The 17,596-nt window shown below is 39.1% G+C and overlaps 1 protein-coding gene across 2 annotated transcripts in view; it reads left to right on the top strand.

The window, feature by feature from the left end:
- TCTN3 (tectonic family member 3) overlaps positions 1-8,822 on the top strand; it is a 28,262-nt gene extending 19,440 nt beyond the window's left edge. For both annotated transcript variants that reach the window (XM_012654507.1, XM_012654509.1), the window contains one exon: positions 8,404-8,822. In XM_012654507.1, the coding sequence (XP_012509961.1) occupies positions 8,404-8,631 (228 nt within the window). In that variant the 3' untranslated portion in view covers positions 8,632-8,822. The remainder of the gene's footprint in view (positions 1-8,403) is intronic.
- Positions 8,823-17,596: the final 8,774 nt, after the last annotated feature.

The raw sequence follows: 17,596 nt of genomic DNA on the forward strand, positions 1-17,596 counted from the left end.
GGCAACACAGTGAGACTCTGTCTCAAAAAAAAAAAAATTGTTGGTGGTAATTTCTGAAGTAAACATTGTGAAATATTATAGCTTAAAGTAGAAATAAATTAAGTCAACTCCCTAACAGAACTGGATCCATAGTAAAAGAAATGTGCTGACTGGGCTATGTGTCTTTTGTGTGTCCTGACAAAAGAAATGAGATAACCAGACTTTGAGGGAGTTTTATTCTCCAGTGCTCTTGATACACACACTAAACAGTAATTTCTCTAATTTTGCCTATACATAACTTTAAAAACATAAACAGAAAAACTTTAGACTTCAAAATTAAAATATAACACATTGAACATAACTCACAAACCTTTATTCTTCATGTGGTACTAAAACTCAAATTCTAAAACGGGTCAGTAACATTCACTATTATCCAGTAACCTGGTAAGTGAAATTCAAGTTCCTTTTAATTGGACTATCTACTGCGTAAGCTGCATTTGTTTGAAACCTCCATACAATTATACTGGGAATTTTTTTAGTAAATGAAGGGTAAGCATTTCACTCAAAATATCTGTTAATAAATATATAAATGAAATTAACTAAGCCCACCCATTAGGGATCCTAATTACAGTGTGGTGAGAAGGATAAGTGGCCAAACAGGTCTGTAGTTGCTGACTGTTAAATAGCTATAACATACTTCCTACCTTGCAATTTATTATCTCTTGTTACTTTTTATTCCCTATCTCCAAAAATACCTCTACTCATTTGTTAAAAAAGAAGGAAAAATCCTTACTGAGTGCTTACTCTGTGCCAGGTACCATGCCTGGAGCTAGGTATAAAGTGGTAAAGATGGACATCAGCTCTGGAAAGTGTGAGGCAGTACTGAGGTGAAGTTAGAACAGTTCTAACCTGTTGTAACACCGCTATAGAAATTCACCAGCAGATACTGATGGCCTGAACCCAGGTGGGGGCTGAGAGGGCTGTGAGAAGTAGGCAGAATGTAGGTTTAGGGATGCTACAGGTTAAGACTTACTTTGCTTAGATGTGGAGTTTGAGGAGGCAGGAGTAAAGGATGATGGATGGGTTTTTAATTTGGACATATCATCCCGTCCTTTTATATCTTACATGTGATGCCCTGATGATTGTCCCGAAATGTAAATTTGCTTTTTGCAGTAACCCTTGTATTTCTTATCCTCTTCCCTCCCCTTTTTTGGTAGGCATGCCTGAGGCTTTCTTCCTTTTTTGTTTTGTTTTATTTACTAGAACCCATTATGCCTGTAAAGTATCTGGGAATATGCCCTCCCAGATGGTCCTTAGCCAGTGACTTAAGTGTGCAGGAATATGAAATCCCAGCTCCCTTGCCTTGGTTTGGGACAACAAAAGTTGTTGGGACTATGAAGCCTACTTTATATTTCCGTACTCTTGTAGATTGGGCTGATGCTAGATAATTGTATAATTGATCAAATTATTTTATAATTATATAATTTATCAAAATAATACATACATGGCCAGGCACAGTGGCCCACGCCTATAATCCCAGCAGTTTGGGAGGCCAAGGTGGGAGGATTGCTTGAGGCCAGGAGTTCAAGACTAGCCTGAGCAATGTAGTGAGACCCCTTCTCTACAAGAAAATTTAAATAATTAGCCAGGCACAGTGGTGCATGCCTGTAGTCCCAGCTACTCAGGAGGCTGAGGTGGAAGGATCACAGCCTAGGTGACACAGCAAGACCCTGTCTCTAAAAAAATAATAATATATACATATATTTTTTAAAGTCAAAAAAAATGCCAGAAAAGAGAGTCTCTCAAATAATATCCTCCCTCATCATCCTACTCTCCAGAAATTACCTGTTTAACTCTTTTATCTGTTTCTTCTGGTATTTACCTTGACTTCTAAGCAGTATGTGTACTTAGTTATCTCTTTTTTCAATTTAAAAAATTTTTTATTTATACATAATTGTACATATTTATGGGGTACATGTGATGTTTTCATAAATGCATACCATGTATACAGATCAAATCAGGGTGTTTAGGATATCTATCACCATGAACATTTATCATTTCTTTGTGTTGAGAACATTTAAAATCTTCTCTTCTGGATATTTTGAAATATACATTATGTTGTTAACTATAGTTACCCTACCGTGCTATCGGGCATTTAGTTATCTCTTGAATCATCAGTTTCAAAGATAACCTGTTGATTTCCTATTTTCATAGGTGAGTTCAGCTCAGTTATTTTCTTCCTATCCCTCTTACCACTTTCCCAGTGTAGTTGCATCAAAATATTGGATTGTCATTATTCAGTGTTTCATTATTATTATTATGTAAATATTCATGCTGAGCCAAGTAGTTCAATTTTTGTGAAACTTTTTATTTTTCCTGAAATTAATAATTACCTCATATTTCATTCTTAGTTTTCTTTGAGCTAATGGCTAAGATTTCTCATGCTCTCCAATAGCTGTAAAATTTCTCTCAATGCAGTTTTCCAAATAGTTGAACTTGGCATATACTCTATCAGTTCCACTTTTTCCTGCATAGTTTCTTCATGGAGACCTCCATAACCTGATATAATATGATCTAGCTCAGGGTTGGGGAACCTTTTCATGTTGGAAGGCCACATTAATTAATCAAATAAGGCTGCATTCAAGAAACTTCAATTAGGTATACTTAAAGATGTATATTATTTTGTAAAAATCTAACCACTATGTACTTAATAATTTCAAAAAATGAAAACTATTTGTTAAAGTTAACTAATCTTTTAATGACTTTGTTCTGTCTGCTTTTTGTTAAAGTATTTGAATATTTGGTTACAGCATGGAGGTCCACAGTTTCAGTTGATCCTCTAGATGGGTATCAGTCATCTATGACCTTAAGGGCATCTTGATTTGGGTTACATAGGAACATACAGATTCACAGTGGTTGAAAAGCAAGAAGGCATTTTTTGGGCATGTTGCCAAAGGCATGGGTATTCTGCATTTTTCCATATTTCAACTGGATCTTTCTTGGCATCAAACAATGACTTTAAAATGTTATCTCCTGAGAGCTCAATCAGTTCCATCTGTAGTTCTTTAGGTGCCTTGGTGATATCAACTAGGTGAGGGTGAAATGCTGATTTGAGTGTGATGTCGTGATTCTCTAAGTAACTGAACTTTTCATTGTATTCTTCAATTTATAGGTCTATAACAGCTGTGCATTCTTCAAATGATTTGCATATAATATCATCTTGCTCATTGATGACCTTTGCTAACTAGGGAAAATGTTCATCTGAAAGTTCCTTTTGAAGAAGTGTTTTGAAAAAAGATAGCTTTTTTTGAAATGCTTGGGTTTTTTGTGCCATATATCATATATAGACTTAGTTTTACCTTGCAAAGAAATATTCAAATTGTTTTGATTTGACATGATATCACACAGAAATGCTGCATTCCTACAGAAATCTTTCAATAATTCACATTGCTGATTCTATTCTTCATAAAATTTAACTATCTGTTCTCACAGAGATAAAATTTTGGTTAACACCTGTCCTGGCAGTAGCCAATGCACTTTAGAATGATATGGCAAATCCACGCTGAATACCTCATTGTTTAACTTTAGCCTGTTATGAAACTGACAATGCATTTGCACTAATACAGTTAACAATACTTGTTATAAAGTCTAACTTAAAATAGTAGCTTTAGCACAGAGATTTTGCTGATGCAGGATACAATGAAAAGAAATGAGAGCGTCTGGATCTGTTAATACTTTTTTCATCTGTGCAATAAACCCTTCATGTTTTCCTGTCACAGAAGGTGCACTGTCTGTACACACTTACTAAATTTACCAAATTCAGTCCAACTTCACAATACATATCTTGAAAGTCGTTGAATATATCTATTCCCTGTGTTCTGTTCACAAGAGTGCCCAAAGCAAGTAACTCTTTGTATAGCAAAGGAAATCTTCTCTTATGACGCAAATGAAATATAAAACCTGTGCCAAGTCAGTAGTATCAGTTGACTCATCCAAAGCAAATGAATAATATATATTTTCCTTTTGAAGTATTACGTGAAGTCGCTATGTTAAGTTGAAGGCTAATGAATGCTGCCTATCAGTTATGGGTCTCCTTGAAAGAAGCAGTGGTTTGTACTTTGAAATGTCATCAGGGTCTAAACATTCTACAACTTTGACAATGCATTCTTTCACAATTTCTACATCATTGAATGGCTTCCCTTTTTTCCAGAGTTTATAAGCTACTTTATAAGTTGCTTTTGTGGCATTATTTCCAGGTCTTATTGCTGCTTGAAAGAATTGTCTTTGCTTTTTGCTTTTCATCTTTTAATTTCTGCAGTACAACCTTTCATGCCTCTTCTTCTGATTTAAAATATTTGTGGTCCTTATAAGTGTTATAATGCTGATGAACATTGAATTTCTTTAATGTTGATATTGCAGTATCACAAAGCAAGCAAATCCTCTTATCCTTAGCAGAAACAAGATAATATTGCAATTCCCAATCCTCATTAAAAAATCTGTTTTCTTCCTTCTGTGTTCTCTTGGTATTCTTTGACATGATGGGCTGTTAAGCAGACAGCATTAAGAAATACTGTCAAGCTGTGCAACTATTCACAAATTCCACTTAAAACAGAAACACAGTGCACTGTTGTCAAAAGCTGATAACAGACTGGCGTACTCCACTTCCATAAATTCTCACCAACCAGCCTCGTGCAGTAATGGCGCCAGTCAGGTAGGGGAAGTTAGAACTAAATCATGAGCATAGCAGCCGTCAATTTAGCCCTTATGGCTTACTAATGTTTTAATTGTGCCAGTCAATCTGGGAGGATTATTTCATTGAAACTTATTTTATTCTTTGATATTTTAAATATGTTCATTTTAAAAATAAAATAAAAATACAAAAGATGAACAAAAATGTATTAATAAAAATAAAAGGATTTATTCTGTAAAATTTAGATTCAGTCACAAGGCCACACTTAAGGACCTAGAAGGCCACATGTGGCCTTAAGACAACAGGTTCCCCACCCCTGGTCTAGTTGCTGCCCAGCAGTTGTCATGGGATCTTCCTTTACTGCCATCTTAGAAGTTCTTCTTACTTGTGTTAGATTCACTGTTTACTGGATGCTACTTCTTCCTTTTTCTTGGTCTACTCTCTTGTTTTGGTGGAGCTCAAATTCTGATAACTTCTTTGGGAAAAGATACATGTTCTTTAGTTCATATTTCTGAAAAATAGCTTATTCAACCATCATCATCATCATGCCTAATTGATCATTTGGCTATGTATAAAATTCTAGATTGAAAATTATTTTCACTCACAATTTTATAGGCAATTTTCCATTGTCTCCTAGTTTCCAATACTGCTATTCAGACACCATTTTAAGATCTTTTTATTACTAGTAGTCTGAACTTTCCACAATATTATGCTTTGGCTAGGTCTTTTCCTCATTCATTATACCAAACCCCAAAAACATGGGTTTTTCTACTCTGGAAACTCAATTCTGAGAAATTTCAGTTGTTACTACATGGCTAATAATTTCCTCCCCATTATTTTCTCTGATCTCTCTTTTTGAAACTCCTATTTATCTGTTAAAGGGATGCTAGATTGATTTTCTGATTTTTTTTCTTTTCTCTCATTGTCTATCTCCTTGTGTTTTTGTTCTTCCTAGAAGAGATTCTCAACTTTACCTTTTAACCTTTCTACTTATTTTTTATGTTGACTATCACATTTTTAATACTTAAACTCCTTCTTATTCTCTGTTTCTTTTTATAATATCTTTTTCTTATATGTCTTTGAAGATATTAACAACTTTGCATCTTCATCTTTCATTGTCTCTGTTTCCTTGGAGTTTATTCAATTCATTTGGTACAGTTTTTCCCTTTAATGTGAGAAGCTTTTCCCCCATGTTTGTCAGTCTCCAGCTTTCTATCCAAAATAAGAATACGCTATTAAGATGATTGAAGCTCTGTGATCATGGGTGAGACTTACTGACTTGTGGCCTTCACTGCAGGGCAGTTAGTATCTTTGTGCTTTTGCCAAGAGTATTAATTTTTTCCAGAGAAGATCCTCCAGTCTCCTGACTGAAGAGTATGGGTATAAGACAATCTACAAGTATTTTAGAGCTGGATAAATGAAGGGATTCCATACAGAGTAATCCCTCTATGTTTAGTTTCATGACTCACTCTGTCTTTCTCTATGTCCAGTGTCTCTGAGTCCAGAATTTCTCTGGCTTACGCTGCTCATTCTCTTGTTGAGGTGGGAAAGGGATAGTTATCTGATTGCACTGAGGGGATATCATTTAGTAACCATTTCTCCTATTACTGAGTCTTTGAGGGTTCTACAGAGAAAATCTGCTTGCTTCTATTCTCTGAAGACTTTCAGGTTTGGCCTTCTTTCCCTCTGGGAAACTTTGCCTCCATCTGCTTTCTGTTTTCACATATTATGATATCTTCTCATTTCAGTGAAGATGGAGTTTTTGTATCTGTTTCTTGTTAGGTTGGAATGGTTTTGCAATATAGAGGGAGAAGACATGTCTTTACTGTCTTAAGATCAAGTCTAGTAGTAGCTCTTGATGAGCACATATTCTAGGTGAGGCTGAAAGAACAACTCTGTTCAAACAACTTTTGTCATGTGGGGTTTCCCAGCCAGTGAAACACCCCTATAGACTTAGAGATATATACTTGAGGAGACATGGACCTAAAGAATGACTTCTTGGGCTCATAGTTATCTTAGATAGGTCAGTTCTGGGTATAGGCTGACCTCAAAGCTCCAGAAATTCCCTGATTTGGCAGTTTGAGGAGGCCAATAACACTATTATTTTCCTTGCCTAAATTTGAAACCAATTAAAAGGAGTCAGAAAGAGATTAAAATGTCAGTTTTAATACTAATTAACGCTAGGTAGGTAGATGTGGGTTGGGTGTGTAGCAATGGGCTTCCTGATGCAATACTGCACTCTTCCATCATGAGGCCACCACCCTAATTCCAACCCCAGCTCCTTTGGGTATTCTCCTGGGACTGCTAGTGGGCAGTTTCAAAATTGCCCTTCTATTAAAGGTTCTGAAATGAGTCGGAATAGCACATTAATTAAATCAACTCCTAGACAATACTGAACCCAAAGCTGAAAATTTATTGCCTATTCTATTTCCCATCCCAGAGTATTGCTAGCTATCCCAACCAGTACAGCTCATCAGGCATTCTGCAATGAGATTAAATAACAATATTAACATACTTCAATAATGTCACCTGTAAAGATTTGCTCAAAAAATTAAATATATATCCTTTCCCCATTATAAATTTCCTGGGGAGAAATTAAAGTCTTAATAGTAAATTCTTTCATAAGTTAAAAATTTAAAGAAAGTTTATTACTTAAGTAATGTCCATTTTCTTTGTCTGATTATTCTCAGCCAGTCTTTGATGCCTGGCTGGAATCAAGATTCCCTTGGCAGCTTCAGCCCAGGTTGGCCATCCTTGTAATGTATGTGGTTCTTTCAGCACCTCATAAGTTACATTAGTTCTATACCCACTCCCTCGTGAGCTTCACTTTTTAAAGAAAGAATCCAAAGAGTTAATATGCAAGATTATCACAGCACTGGCTCCACACCCATTTAAAAAATAAACAAATAACAGGCCCTAGAAGGATTATTCCAGGCAAAATTATCTTCTCAGAGCCTGGTGCTTACTGTTGCCAAAGACCACAGCAGATAATGTGGACATCAGAGTGAAGGAATGTGAATGGAGAAAATCCTCATTTCGGTTCAACAAGACAGTTATTTACTGTCAAATTTTAATCTGAAGTTTGCTTGGTGAGCTCAGAGTCAGAACGAAGGGAATTCACTTCAGATAAACATGATTCCAGTGTTTGATGTCATCAGGCTGCGACCATCTCTACCAAAAGCTGCATGTGTTAGATTAGATACTTGAGTTAGCCTGACAAGTTCCATTCTTGTGGGAACATCTGTTTTATTTGACTTGAATTAGTGGGTGGTTGGCAGGATCCTTTCTAATCCTGAGAGTCTGTGAGTTACCTTTCTCTCTGCAATTTGAGAAAGAATAGAATTGTCACTACTACTTTCATTTATACACATGTGCTGTTTCAGAGCCTGGAGCCTTCTGAGACCTGATAGGGTGGAGTTGCTAAGCACGTAACAGCAGGCGTTTTGCCATCTGGCCTCTCTGATTTCACACAGCTTCCCAACGGGGGAAGCTTGAGTCAGTGTTTAGGTAGGTATAACTGCTCACAGTTCTGGCGTCATGGACTGTTGCTAAGAAATTCATTTCCTTGTGTCTCATTGAAAGAGAACCACTTAGGGCCAATACGAGATAAAGGCTGTCTTGCTTAGAACAATTTGGTTTTGGTCTTTCTTCAGAGAAAATAATAATAACATCCAAGTTAGAGGGCTTACGAATGGGCACTGAGCACTGACCTGTCATTGACTTTCTTCCTGTAGGATTCCCAAGAAGTACCTTTGACAACTCTTGTGAACTTTGTGGACATTACCCGGAAGCCAGAGCCTCCAAGGGGCCAACCCAGGATGGACTGGAAATTGCCATTCGACTTCTTCTTTCCCTTCAAAGTGGCATTCAGCAGAGGAATAGACTCTCAAAAAGGCTCAGTCCCTCCCATCCTTATCCTGTGCCTCTTACTACTTGGAGTTCTCAGTCTAGAGACTAAGTGAAGAAAAGACAATAATCACATTGCAGTTTTCCCTATGGGAACCTCTGAGGCAGCCTACTTATCTTGGCTAAACAGATCCTCACCTGCTTATGACCAGAGGAAAGCATTTAGGATAATAGAAGACCCAATTGAAGGAATCTTTGTATATGAAAGAAGGTACTTTAGAAAAGCAATAAAAATATTTTATTCATCATAGCTCTCTGCTTAGGGCTGTGCAGGCAACATTGTACAAATTAGGTTCTCTGTTTCTTAAGCCAAGAAGGCAAAGAGCTTTCCTCCAGCCCTTCTGGTTGTGTTATGCCTAACTTAAGGTTTGCAAGATCTTCATCCATCTGCCCTAGGCACAGTTGGGCCCAGGAGAAAGAGGAACACACTCCTACTGTCCTCTGGATTTAATAAGAACTGACTGTTTAGGACAGAAAACTTCTGGTTGTATATTTTGTCTGGTTCCTTTGCCAAAGTCTAACCACACCCTTTGCCCTGGCATGAGTGAGGAAAGCAGTTCTTTATACTCAGTTTCTAAAATAAATGTGGAATCCCAGCTCCCTTTTCTATTAGCAAATGACTCTGCCATTTATTGCTGCTCTTTCCTTTCCTCCATTGTGGTGATAAGAAACAAAACTGATGGAGATCTTTGTTGTACTAATTCCAGCAGCATGGCAGAGGTTCACTGACCTGTGATCTGCCTCTTGATTATTTTTCTATGTGCGTGAGGTTTTTTTAAAAAAAGAAAATTTTTGCAAATAGCACAATAGCCTTTAAATTGGGGTTCTTAGGTTCTTTTCCTGGGAGATACACTCTGAAGACCCCAATTTTGTGGCACTCACACTAGTGAGTTCAGCATAAAATCTATGTTTTTTAGCATAAGGCAATGGCAGTTTACAAAGGGCCCTGCCTACCCAGCCAATTCAGAGATTCTGGCTTGCAGAGAAAACTGCTTAAAATAGTAAGCATTCTTGAGTGGTGAGGAATTGGCTGGGAATTATGCTACAAAACCTGGAAAGTAAGGAAGCATAAAAAGGGTTTAGGCCTGGAGCAAAATTATGCTAGCCTTGTAATTAAGGCAAAATGTTGGCGCAAGATATGTCAAATCTAATTGTTTTAAACTCTAAATCCCTTTTACAGAGAATTGAATGTAAAAGAATAGGATGTAATATAATAACCCCAGTGAAACTCTTTGTGAAATGTGGAATTGTGAAGTACAGTCCCTCAGTGACCCGACAATTGAGTCGGAAAAGATTGACATGTGACACAGGAGACATACTTGTACAGAGAAGCAATCAATGTGGCCTAGACAGCGGCCAGTTTGGAGGAGGTGGTAGGATTGGAACTGACGTGGCAGCATGGGTGGGACTAGGAGAGTGGGTAGGAGGAGGAGGTGATCCCAGGAGCCTGGAACAACCTGAGTGAAGGCTCAGTGGTTGGCATGAAGTGGAGGGTTGGGAGGCTGAAGTAATTGTAGTAGAAACACTGAATGGGCAAAACAGAGCTAGGATCAGCAGGATGGCAGCTCTTTATGTGGGGACTTGAAAGCTAGCCAGAGAGAATTGGAGATAGGGGTTTTCCCCCACAGTATATTAATGCTCTGAAATTAAAATCGCCGTTTAATAAACCATAGGCTTTGTTATAAATCCTCCTTTATGAGCAGAAAATGCTCATTGTAAACACCATCTCTGACTGGTTTTATCATTTTGTCCCATTCCAAAGTACCTGGAAAGTAACCAATTTCTGTGGAAGAAAGTGGCAAAGTTCTTGGAGCAGTTACTACTAAACTAGAGGAAGTGCTTCTGGAGATTCTGTACCAAGGGAGATTCTGCACAAGGGGAGTCTTTGGAGGTGGGAGCTGATGGCACAGTTCCCACTAGAGTCCATTGCATAGAAATTATTTAATTCAGCAACCCTGCCTCTCAGGAGACCTGTAGTAAAACTGACCACAAAGGTATTAGAGTATTTAGGTTCTCCAGGTTTGGGCTTCTTAAAGGGAAATAATTTTATGTGACAACTCATCCTCAGCTGCCAGGTAGCATATATTCAATACACTTGAAACAGACTACGAGTCCTTTTCAGAACCTGGTCCCTCCGCTCTTTATTCAGATCCTTATTCCTACGCCTAAGTGCTATGAAACTATTCTGTGCCTTTAAAAAAATGATATCTCAAATAGAATTCACATACCGTAAAATTCGCCCTTTTCAAGTGTACAGTTCAGTGGTTTCAAGTATATTCACAGATATACAACCATCACAGCACGTTTTCACCATCCTAAAAGGAAACCCCAAACCCATTAGCAGTCACTTCCCATTTCCCCTCCCTCTCACGTTCCTAGCAGTCACTAATAATCCTTCCTGTCTCCATAGAATTGCCTGTTCTCAGCATCTCATATAAATGAAATCATACAATATGTAGCCTTCTGTGTCTGGCTTCTTTTACTTACCACAGGTGTTCAAGATTCATCTATTGTAGCATGTATCAGTACTTTGCTCCTATTTATGGTTGAGTAATATTATATGGATATACCACATTTTATGTATCCATTTCTCAGTTGATGGACATATGGGTTGTTTCTACTTTTTTGGCTGTTATGAAAAATGCTGTTAAGAACATTCATGTAAAAGTTTTTGTGTGGATGTATGTTTTCATTTCTCTTGAGTATATACATAGGAGTGGCTTTTATGGATCATATGGTAACTCTTGGTTTAATTTATTGAGGAAGTGCCAGACTACTTTCCAAAGTGGCTGCACCAGTTTACAGTTCCACCAGCTGTATATGAAGGTTCCAGTTACCCCACATCCTGGCCAACATTTGTTATTATCTTTTTTATTTTAGCCATCCTGATGGATGTGAAGTGGTATCTCATTATGATCACTGTGCTTTTTAAAACTATAGCATAGAGAGACCTTATACCGGAAATCAGCACATCCGTTCTTCCAAAGCAGGAATACCTCAACTGTTCTTTTCCTCTCTACCCCTGCTAATTAGCTCATAAGCCTAGTTTCCAATTACAAGGCTCTTTAACATACCTTAGATAAGACTGTATGGTCATCTTGTCTCTAGTCACTTTTCTTATAATAGATCTTCAAAATGATTATCTTTTTCATTTGAATGACTGGTAGACATTAGTTTCTCTACTTAGTTTTCTCTGACATTTTAAAAACCATCTATAGAATAATCCAGTCTTCTTGGTTCCATCCCTTTTTCTACAGGTAAATTATCAGCCATTTGACTTATATAAAAATCTCTATTGTAGGCCGGGCACGGTGGCTCACGCCTGTAATCCTAGCTCTCTGAGAGGCTGAGGCGGGCGGATTGTTTGAGCTCAGGAGTTCGAAACCAGCCTGAGCAAGAGCGAGACCCCATCTCTACTAAAAATAGAAAGAAATTAATTGGACAACTAAAAATATATAGAGAAATTAGCCGGGCCTGGTGGCGCATGCCTGTAGTCCCAGCTACTCGGGAGGCTGAGGCAGGAGGATCGCTTGAGCCCAGGAGTTTGAGGTTGCTGTGAGCTAGGCTGATGCCACGGCACTCACTTTAGCCCGGGTAAAAGAGTGAGACTCTGTCTCAAAAAAAAAAACAAAATTTCTATTGTAATCATGTATTCAAATTTAAGGAGCAAGTTTTATGGTGAAGGGGTGTGAGCAAAAATTCAAACTGTGTTTTTCCTCTGCTGTCACATCACAACAATCAACACAGAAAACTTCTGTGACCAAACGTGAGGTTGGGGGGTGTTTCTACCAGCTGGTATCTTTCAATTCAATTCTGACACTAAGTACCTGGAGATAGCCCCAAATCCCACAGGTTGAGGGCTCAGTCTCCAGGACTGCCCCCTCCCCACCAGTCACAAGTCCAGGCCTCTAGAACTTCTGAATGACTGGCTTCAAGTTGGGGTTCACATGACCCCTCTCTTTGAGTTTGATTAATTTGCTAGAGCAGCTCACAGAACTCAGGAAAACTTATGTTTACCAGTCTATTACAGAGGATATGTTAAAGGATACAAATAAACAGCCTGATGAAGAGATTCACAGGGCAAGGTCTAGAAGGATCTTGAGCACAGGAACTTCTGTCCCTGAGAAATTGGGGTGCACCACCCTCCTGGCACATGGATGAGTTCTTGTTCACCTTCCTGTAAGCCTCCATGTGTTCAGCCTTCTAACCCTCTCCAAACCTGTCCTCTTGGGCCTTTTATGGAGACTTCATTGGACAGGTGTGATTAAAGCATGGACAACCATGTTAAAATGTGATTGGCCAAAAAGAGTATGATCTAAAACTAATAGACTGAGTGGGGAAACCCAGCAAGGCCTGTCTGTTTAGATTCTTCTTGGCCTCTCTGTGCAGTATTCCTTCCTTTGGGTATGGGGCAGGATGATCTTATGACCCACAATCATATTAGAGACCTGCCTTGGGCAGGACGAGGTCAGAGAAATTCTGTTTTCCTGAGGCCTGCTTCTGGGGCCTAAAGAGCCCCAACATTATAATAAAAGACTATAACAAGGGCTATTGGAGTTATGAGCCAGGAACCATGGATGAAAATATATATATCATAATATCACAGGCCACCCCTGGTTTTCGAACATGGATCCTTTACATCAAAAGGATATACAACTCAAAAATACTGCCACATCACTAGAATCCTAATCAGTCATTAATAATTCATCCAATCCATCATATTATATGAAGATGTCTCCCAGGGTGAGGCCACTCAGGTTTGCAGGCTTCCATTGGATCTTGTTAGGTTCCAAAAGGAGGAGTGTTCTTCATCTTTTCAGGCATCTGGTATAATTGAGCTAAGAGACAATGTCATCATCTCTTGCTCTGAGCCTCTTTTGAGGTATTAATGTAATACTGGATTTCCCTCAATTTATAACTAATGTATTCATTCCTTTACCCTCATATACCCTAATACTATTCCTCCTTTTCTCCATTAATAACCTTTGGAAGGGACATTAGAATTGCTAGTGTGCTGGTCTAGGTTGCAGGCAGCAATATTAGTCCAGCAAGTACCTCCTCGCCGGTCCATTCCCATTCAGATAAGGTAAGGTTACGTAGGTGCTGACCTAGTGAGCCATTTTTACTACTAGGCAATATACCTGCATTCCCCATTAATCCCAATTTTGCACAACTCACCTCCATCAGGCCCCTAGGAATTCTGGCATAAGCTTTTGAAATACAGTTTCTTGCTTAGGAATCATCCCTGCTTCCAGCCCTGGTCCTAGGACCACTACATCAGGTAGAGGAAATAAAAAAGAAAAACAAAAAGTTTAGGTCATGTGGGGAAGAAATAAAAAACCATAATTATTATACCAGCATACTCCTCCCTTGATAAGAATTGCATAGTAATACGAGCATCTTGCGTCACCCCTTCTGCCCCAGATCAATCAAAAAAAAAATCTCTCTTTTGGCATCCTTTTAATAGGCCCGTTCTCCATTGCCCTTCAGCCTGACCATGTAACCAGGCCATTGGCCACTACCCACAAGGAAAATCTAGTGGGGACACTCCTTTAGTCCCACTCATATTGAGTGTGAGCACACACTCATGAAGGCATGTGAGCCAGCCCTTAATGTTTTTATCTCCCTTTGTTTTAGACAGCCAATGTTTTAATTGCCTGTTCCACTTTTCTATCAAACTATTATTCTGAGAAGGTTATCTCTTTATCCATTGCTGGGCATTATGGGCTTCCTTTGTCTGAAGAAATGATAGTTGGCTGTCCAAATCCATGCAATATCTTCTGACCTGATTTTTCTACAGCATTCTGAACATTTCCATCTTCTACTGGATGAGTGAAGCCCACTCCAGAATCACTGCCTATTCCTGTCAAGATGCATTTGTACTGATGATTACATTGTATGCTTTTATCAAAATATCACATGTACCCCATAACTATGTACAACTATTATGTATCCATAATAATTAAGAATGTTTTAAAAATGTGTAAAAAGACCCATTTGTAACCCCCCAGGGCTACCAGCATCAGCCTCACTTGCCAGCTCTGTTCAGGGACTTTCCAGCAGGGAATCTGTCCCACAGCCATCAGAAATCTCTCTTTTGCTGGCAGACAGAACAATATTTATTGGCAAAATGTGCCTGAGAGGGTGCAAGAGGAACATATCTAGATTCAGCCCAAATCTACACTGCTGTAGTACCCCCATATCCACTCATTTCATGGGCCCGGGTGGCCACCTCAAGGGAGCACATGGGGACATCTGTTTGTCAATTCCAGTCACCTTTCAAACCTGGAAGGGGGTTCTTCTGATGACCATCAACATGCCCTACTTTAATGCAGCCTCCAATTTCCATAGGGCCATGTCCCATGTGGGCATCCCTTTAATAGGCCAGTTCTCCATTGCCCTCTGCCTGACCATGTGGCCAGGCCATTGGCCACTACCCATTAGTCAGTAAAAACCCAAACCTGGAGGCTTCTACCACTGTTCAATTCTTCTTGTTAGGAAAATAGCATGCAATTCAGCTCAAAAAGCTGTTTTGCTTTTACCTTCTTTGATCAGAGTGGCATGCTTCCAAATAGGATGTTCCTTGGTACTGCCATCCACAAACCAGGCAGCTCTTGGTTGGTCAGGTGAAAGTTGTTTATAGGGCACTGTCCAAGTGACAATAGAATCCAGAAGCTCCTCACACAGTTCCAGAGTCAGTCCTAGGGGAAAAGAGGCTCCCTGCTCCTGTCTCCTCCTTGTATTTCCCAAGGAGCATGATCCTGTATAAACCATTTCTTTTTTATTAGGGAACTCTTCTGGGCACTCACTTCCCCAGTAGAGTGTTTCTCTGACATCACTGAAGACAGCATGGGTATTTCAGGTGTCAAGATCATTTTATGTCCTTCAGTCATAGGGACAGCTTCAGTTAACATCCCATAGCAAAGCAGTAAATGCCCCTCAGGTGGAAATTCTGTAGTCCAAAGTCCCAGTAGTCAGCACTAGGAGGCACTCACAGGCTTTTGCCATAAACCCCAGTAACTACTCCACAGAGGGCTATCAGGTGGGAAATCTGTCTCTACCTGCACTCCAGCTTCTACTCCACACTGTGTGGGCTCCGCAATCTTTCTGGTGCCCATTTAGCAATTAATATTGTTGAAAGGGTGGATTTACATGCCTCTGTTTTACAGTACCAGGTAGGGGGAATATCCCTCAGTCATATACAGTGTCCATGCTCATGGTGGGGGTGAGGGGAAAACGTCTCCTTTTCCCAGAAAGTTCTCTGAAAGATCAACTCACAATTAAGGCAGATTAATAAGAGCAAGAGGTTTATTTTCCATGCCCATAGGGAGAATCACAGAGTGATTACCCAATGTCCTAATGGGATCCAGATATTTTTATACCCTCCCTTTAAGAGGGGAAGGGGAGATTAGGAATATAGGTAATTCTGTTTAGGGGCAATAAATGGTTGCCCCTAGGGAGGATGCATGGATGGAGGAAACAGATTGACTTGTAAATTAACCTGAGAGACAGGTATTTAATATTATGTTTAAAAGTATTTGGGCCAGGCCGGGCGTGGTGGCGTGGTGGCGTGGTGGCTCACGCTTGTAATCCTAGCATTCTGGGAGGCCGAGGCGGGTGGATCGCTCAAGGTCAGGAGTTCGAGACCAGCCTGAGCAAGAGCGAGACCCCCGTCTCTACTAAAAAAAATAGAAAGAAATGATCTGGACAACTAAAAATATATATATATATATATATATGGTCATTAAATATGAAATGTCTGATTTCGAATCAAAAGTTTAGTTTATTATATCTCAAACAAGAAGTAGTACAATTAATCAAAGTATGCATCTAAACTATCGACACAGTTTTGCCCTCATAACAGTAGCTTGTTTAAGCCAACTGAGAAGAAGCCTGGAGGAGCACGAGTGGCGATGAAATCATGAAAGGCATTTTCCACAGCTTGTTGAGAATTGAATATTTTTCCTTGCAAGAAGTGGTCCAAAGCCTGGAAGAAGTGGTAGTCAGTTGGCGCAAGGTCTGGTGAATACGGTGGATGACAGGGAGGTTCCAAGTCCAGCCTCTGTAGTTTGAGCAGCACGTTTGTGCAACATGTGGTCGAGCATTGTCTTGCAAGAGGATTGGCCTGTCTCTGGTGATCAATCTCAGCTGCTTAATCACAAGAATCCTCATCATTTCATCCAACGGGTTGCAGTAGGCATCCGCTGTAATCCATTGACCAGGTTTCATGAAGCTGTAGTGGATAATACCAGTGCTGGACCACCAAACAGATACCATTAGCTGTTTTTGATGAATATTCAGTTTTGGACTGTGTTTCGGCATTTCATCTTTATCCAACCATTGTGCCAAATGCTTGCAATTGTCAAAAACAATCCATTTTTTCATCACATGTAACAATACAGTGTAGAAATGGTTTGACTTTATGTCATGACATCAAAGAAAGACAAGTTTTGAGAAGATTTCTCTTTTGATCCTCATGTAATTCATGCAGAACCCATCTATCCAGCTTCTTTACTTTGCCGATTTGTTTAAATTGTCCAATATTGTTGGAGTAGTAATATCAAACCTTGCCGCTAATTCATGCACAGGTTGAGATGGATTTGCTTGCACTACAGCTTTCAGCTCATCATTATCCATCTTGGTCTCAGGTCGCCCACGTGGGTCATTTTCAACATTAAGAGCACCAGAATGGAACTTTTCAAACCATCAATGTACTGTGCATTAATTAGCCACATCCTTCCCAAACACTTTGTTGATATTTCAAGCTGTCTGTACAGCATTGGTTCCATCATGGAACTCATATTTGAAAATAACACAAATTTTTTACTTATCCATGGTTCCACAAAAGTTGCTCTAATAAAAAATTTGAAAGATAATCACAAGCCAAACCATGTGTTTGAAAGAATGAAGATGTACCTTCACAATCAAAATAAGTGTCAAAGTAAACTGTCAGAGATATCAACTATCAAACTTAGTACTTAAGGAAATTGAACATTTCATACTTAATAACCTAAAAAATGT

Source organism: Propithecus coquereli, unplaced genomic scaffold (genome assembly GCF_000956105.1).
Source record: "Propithecus coquereli isolate 6110/MARCELLA unplaced genomic scaffold, Pcoq_1.0 Scaffold440, whole genome shotgun sequence".
In the NCBI taxonomy this organism is placed as follows: Eukaryota; Metazoa; Chordata; class Mammalia; order Primates; family Indriidae; genus Propithecus; species Propithecus coquereli.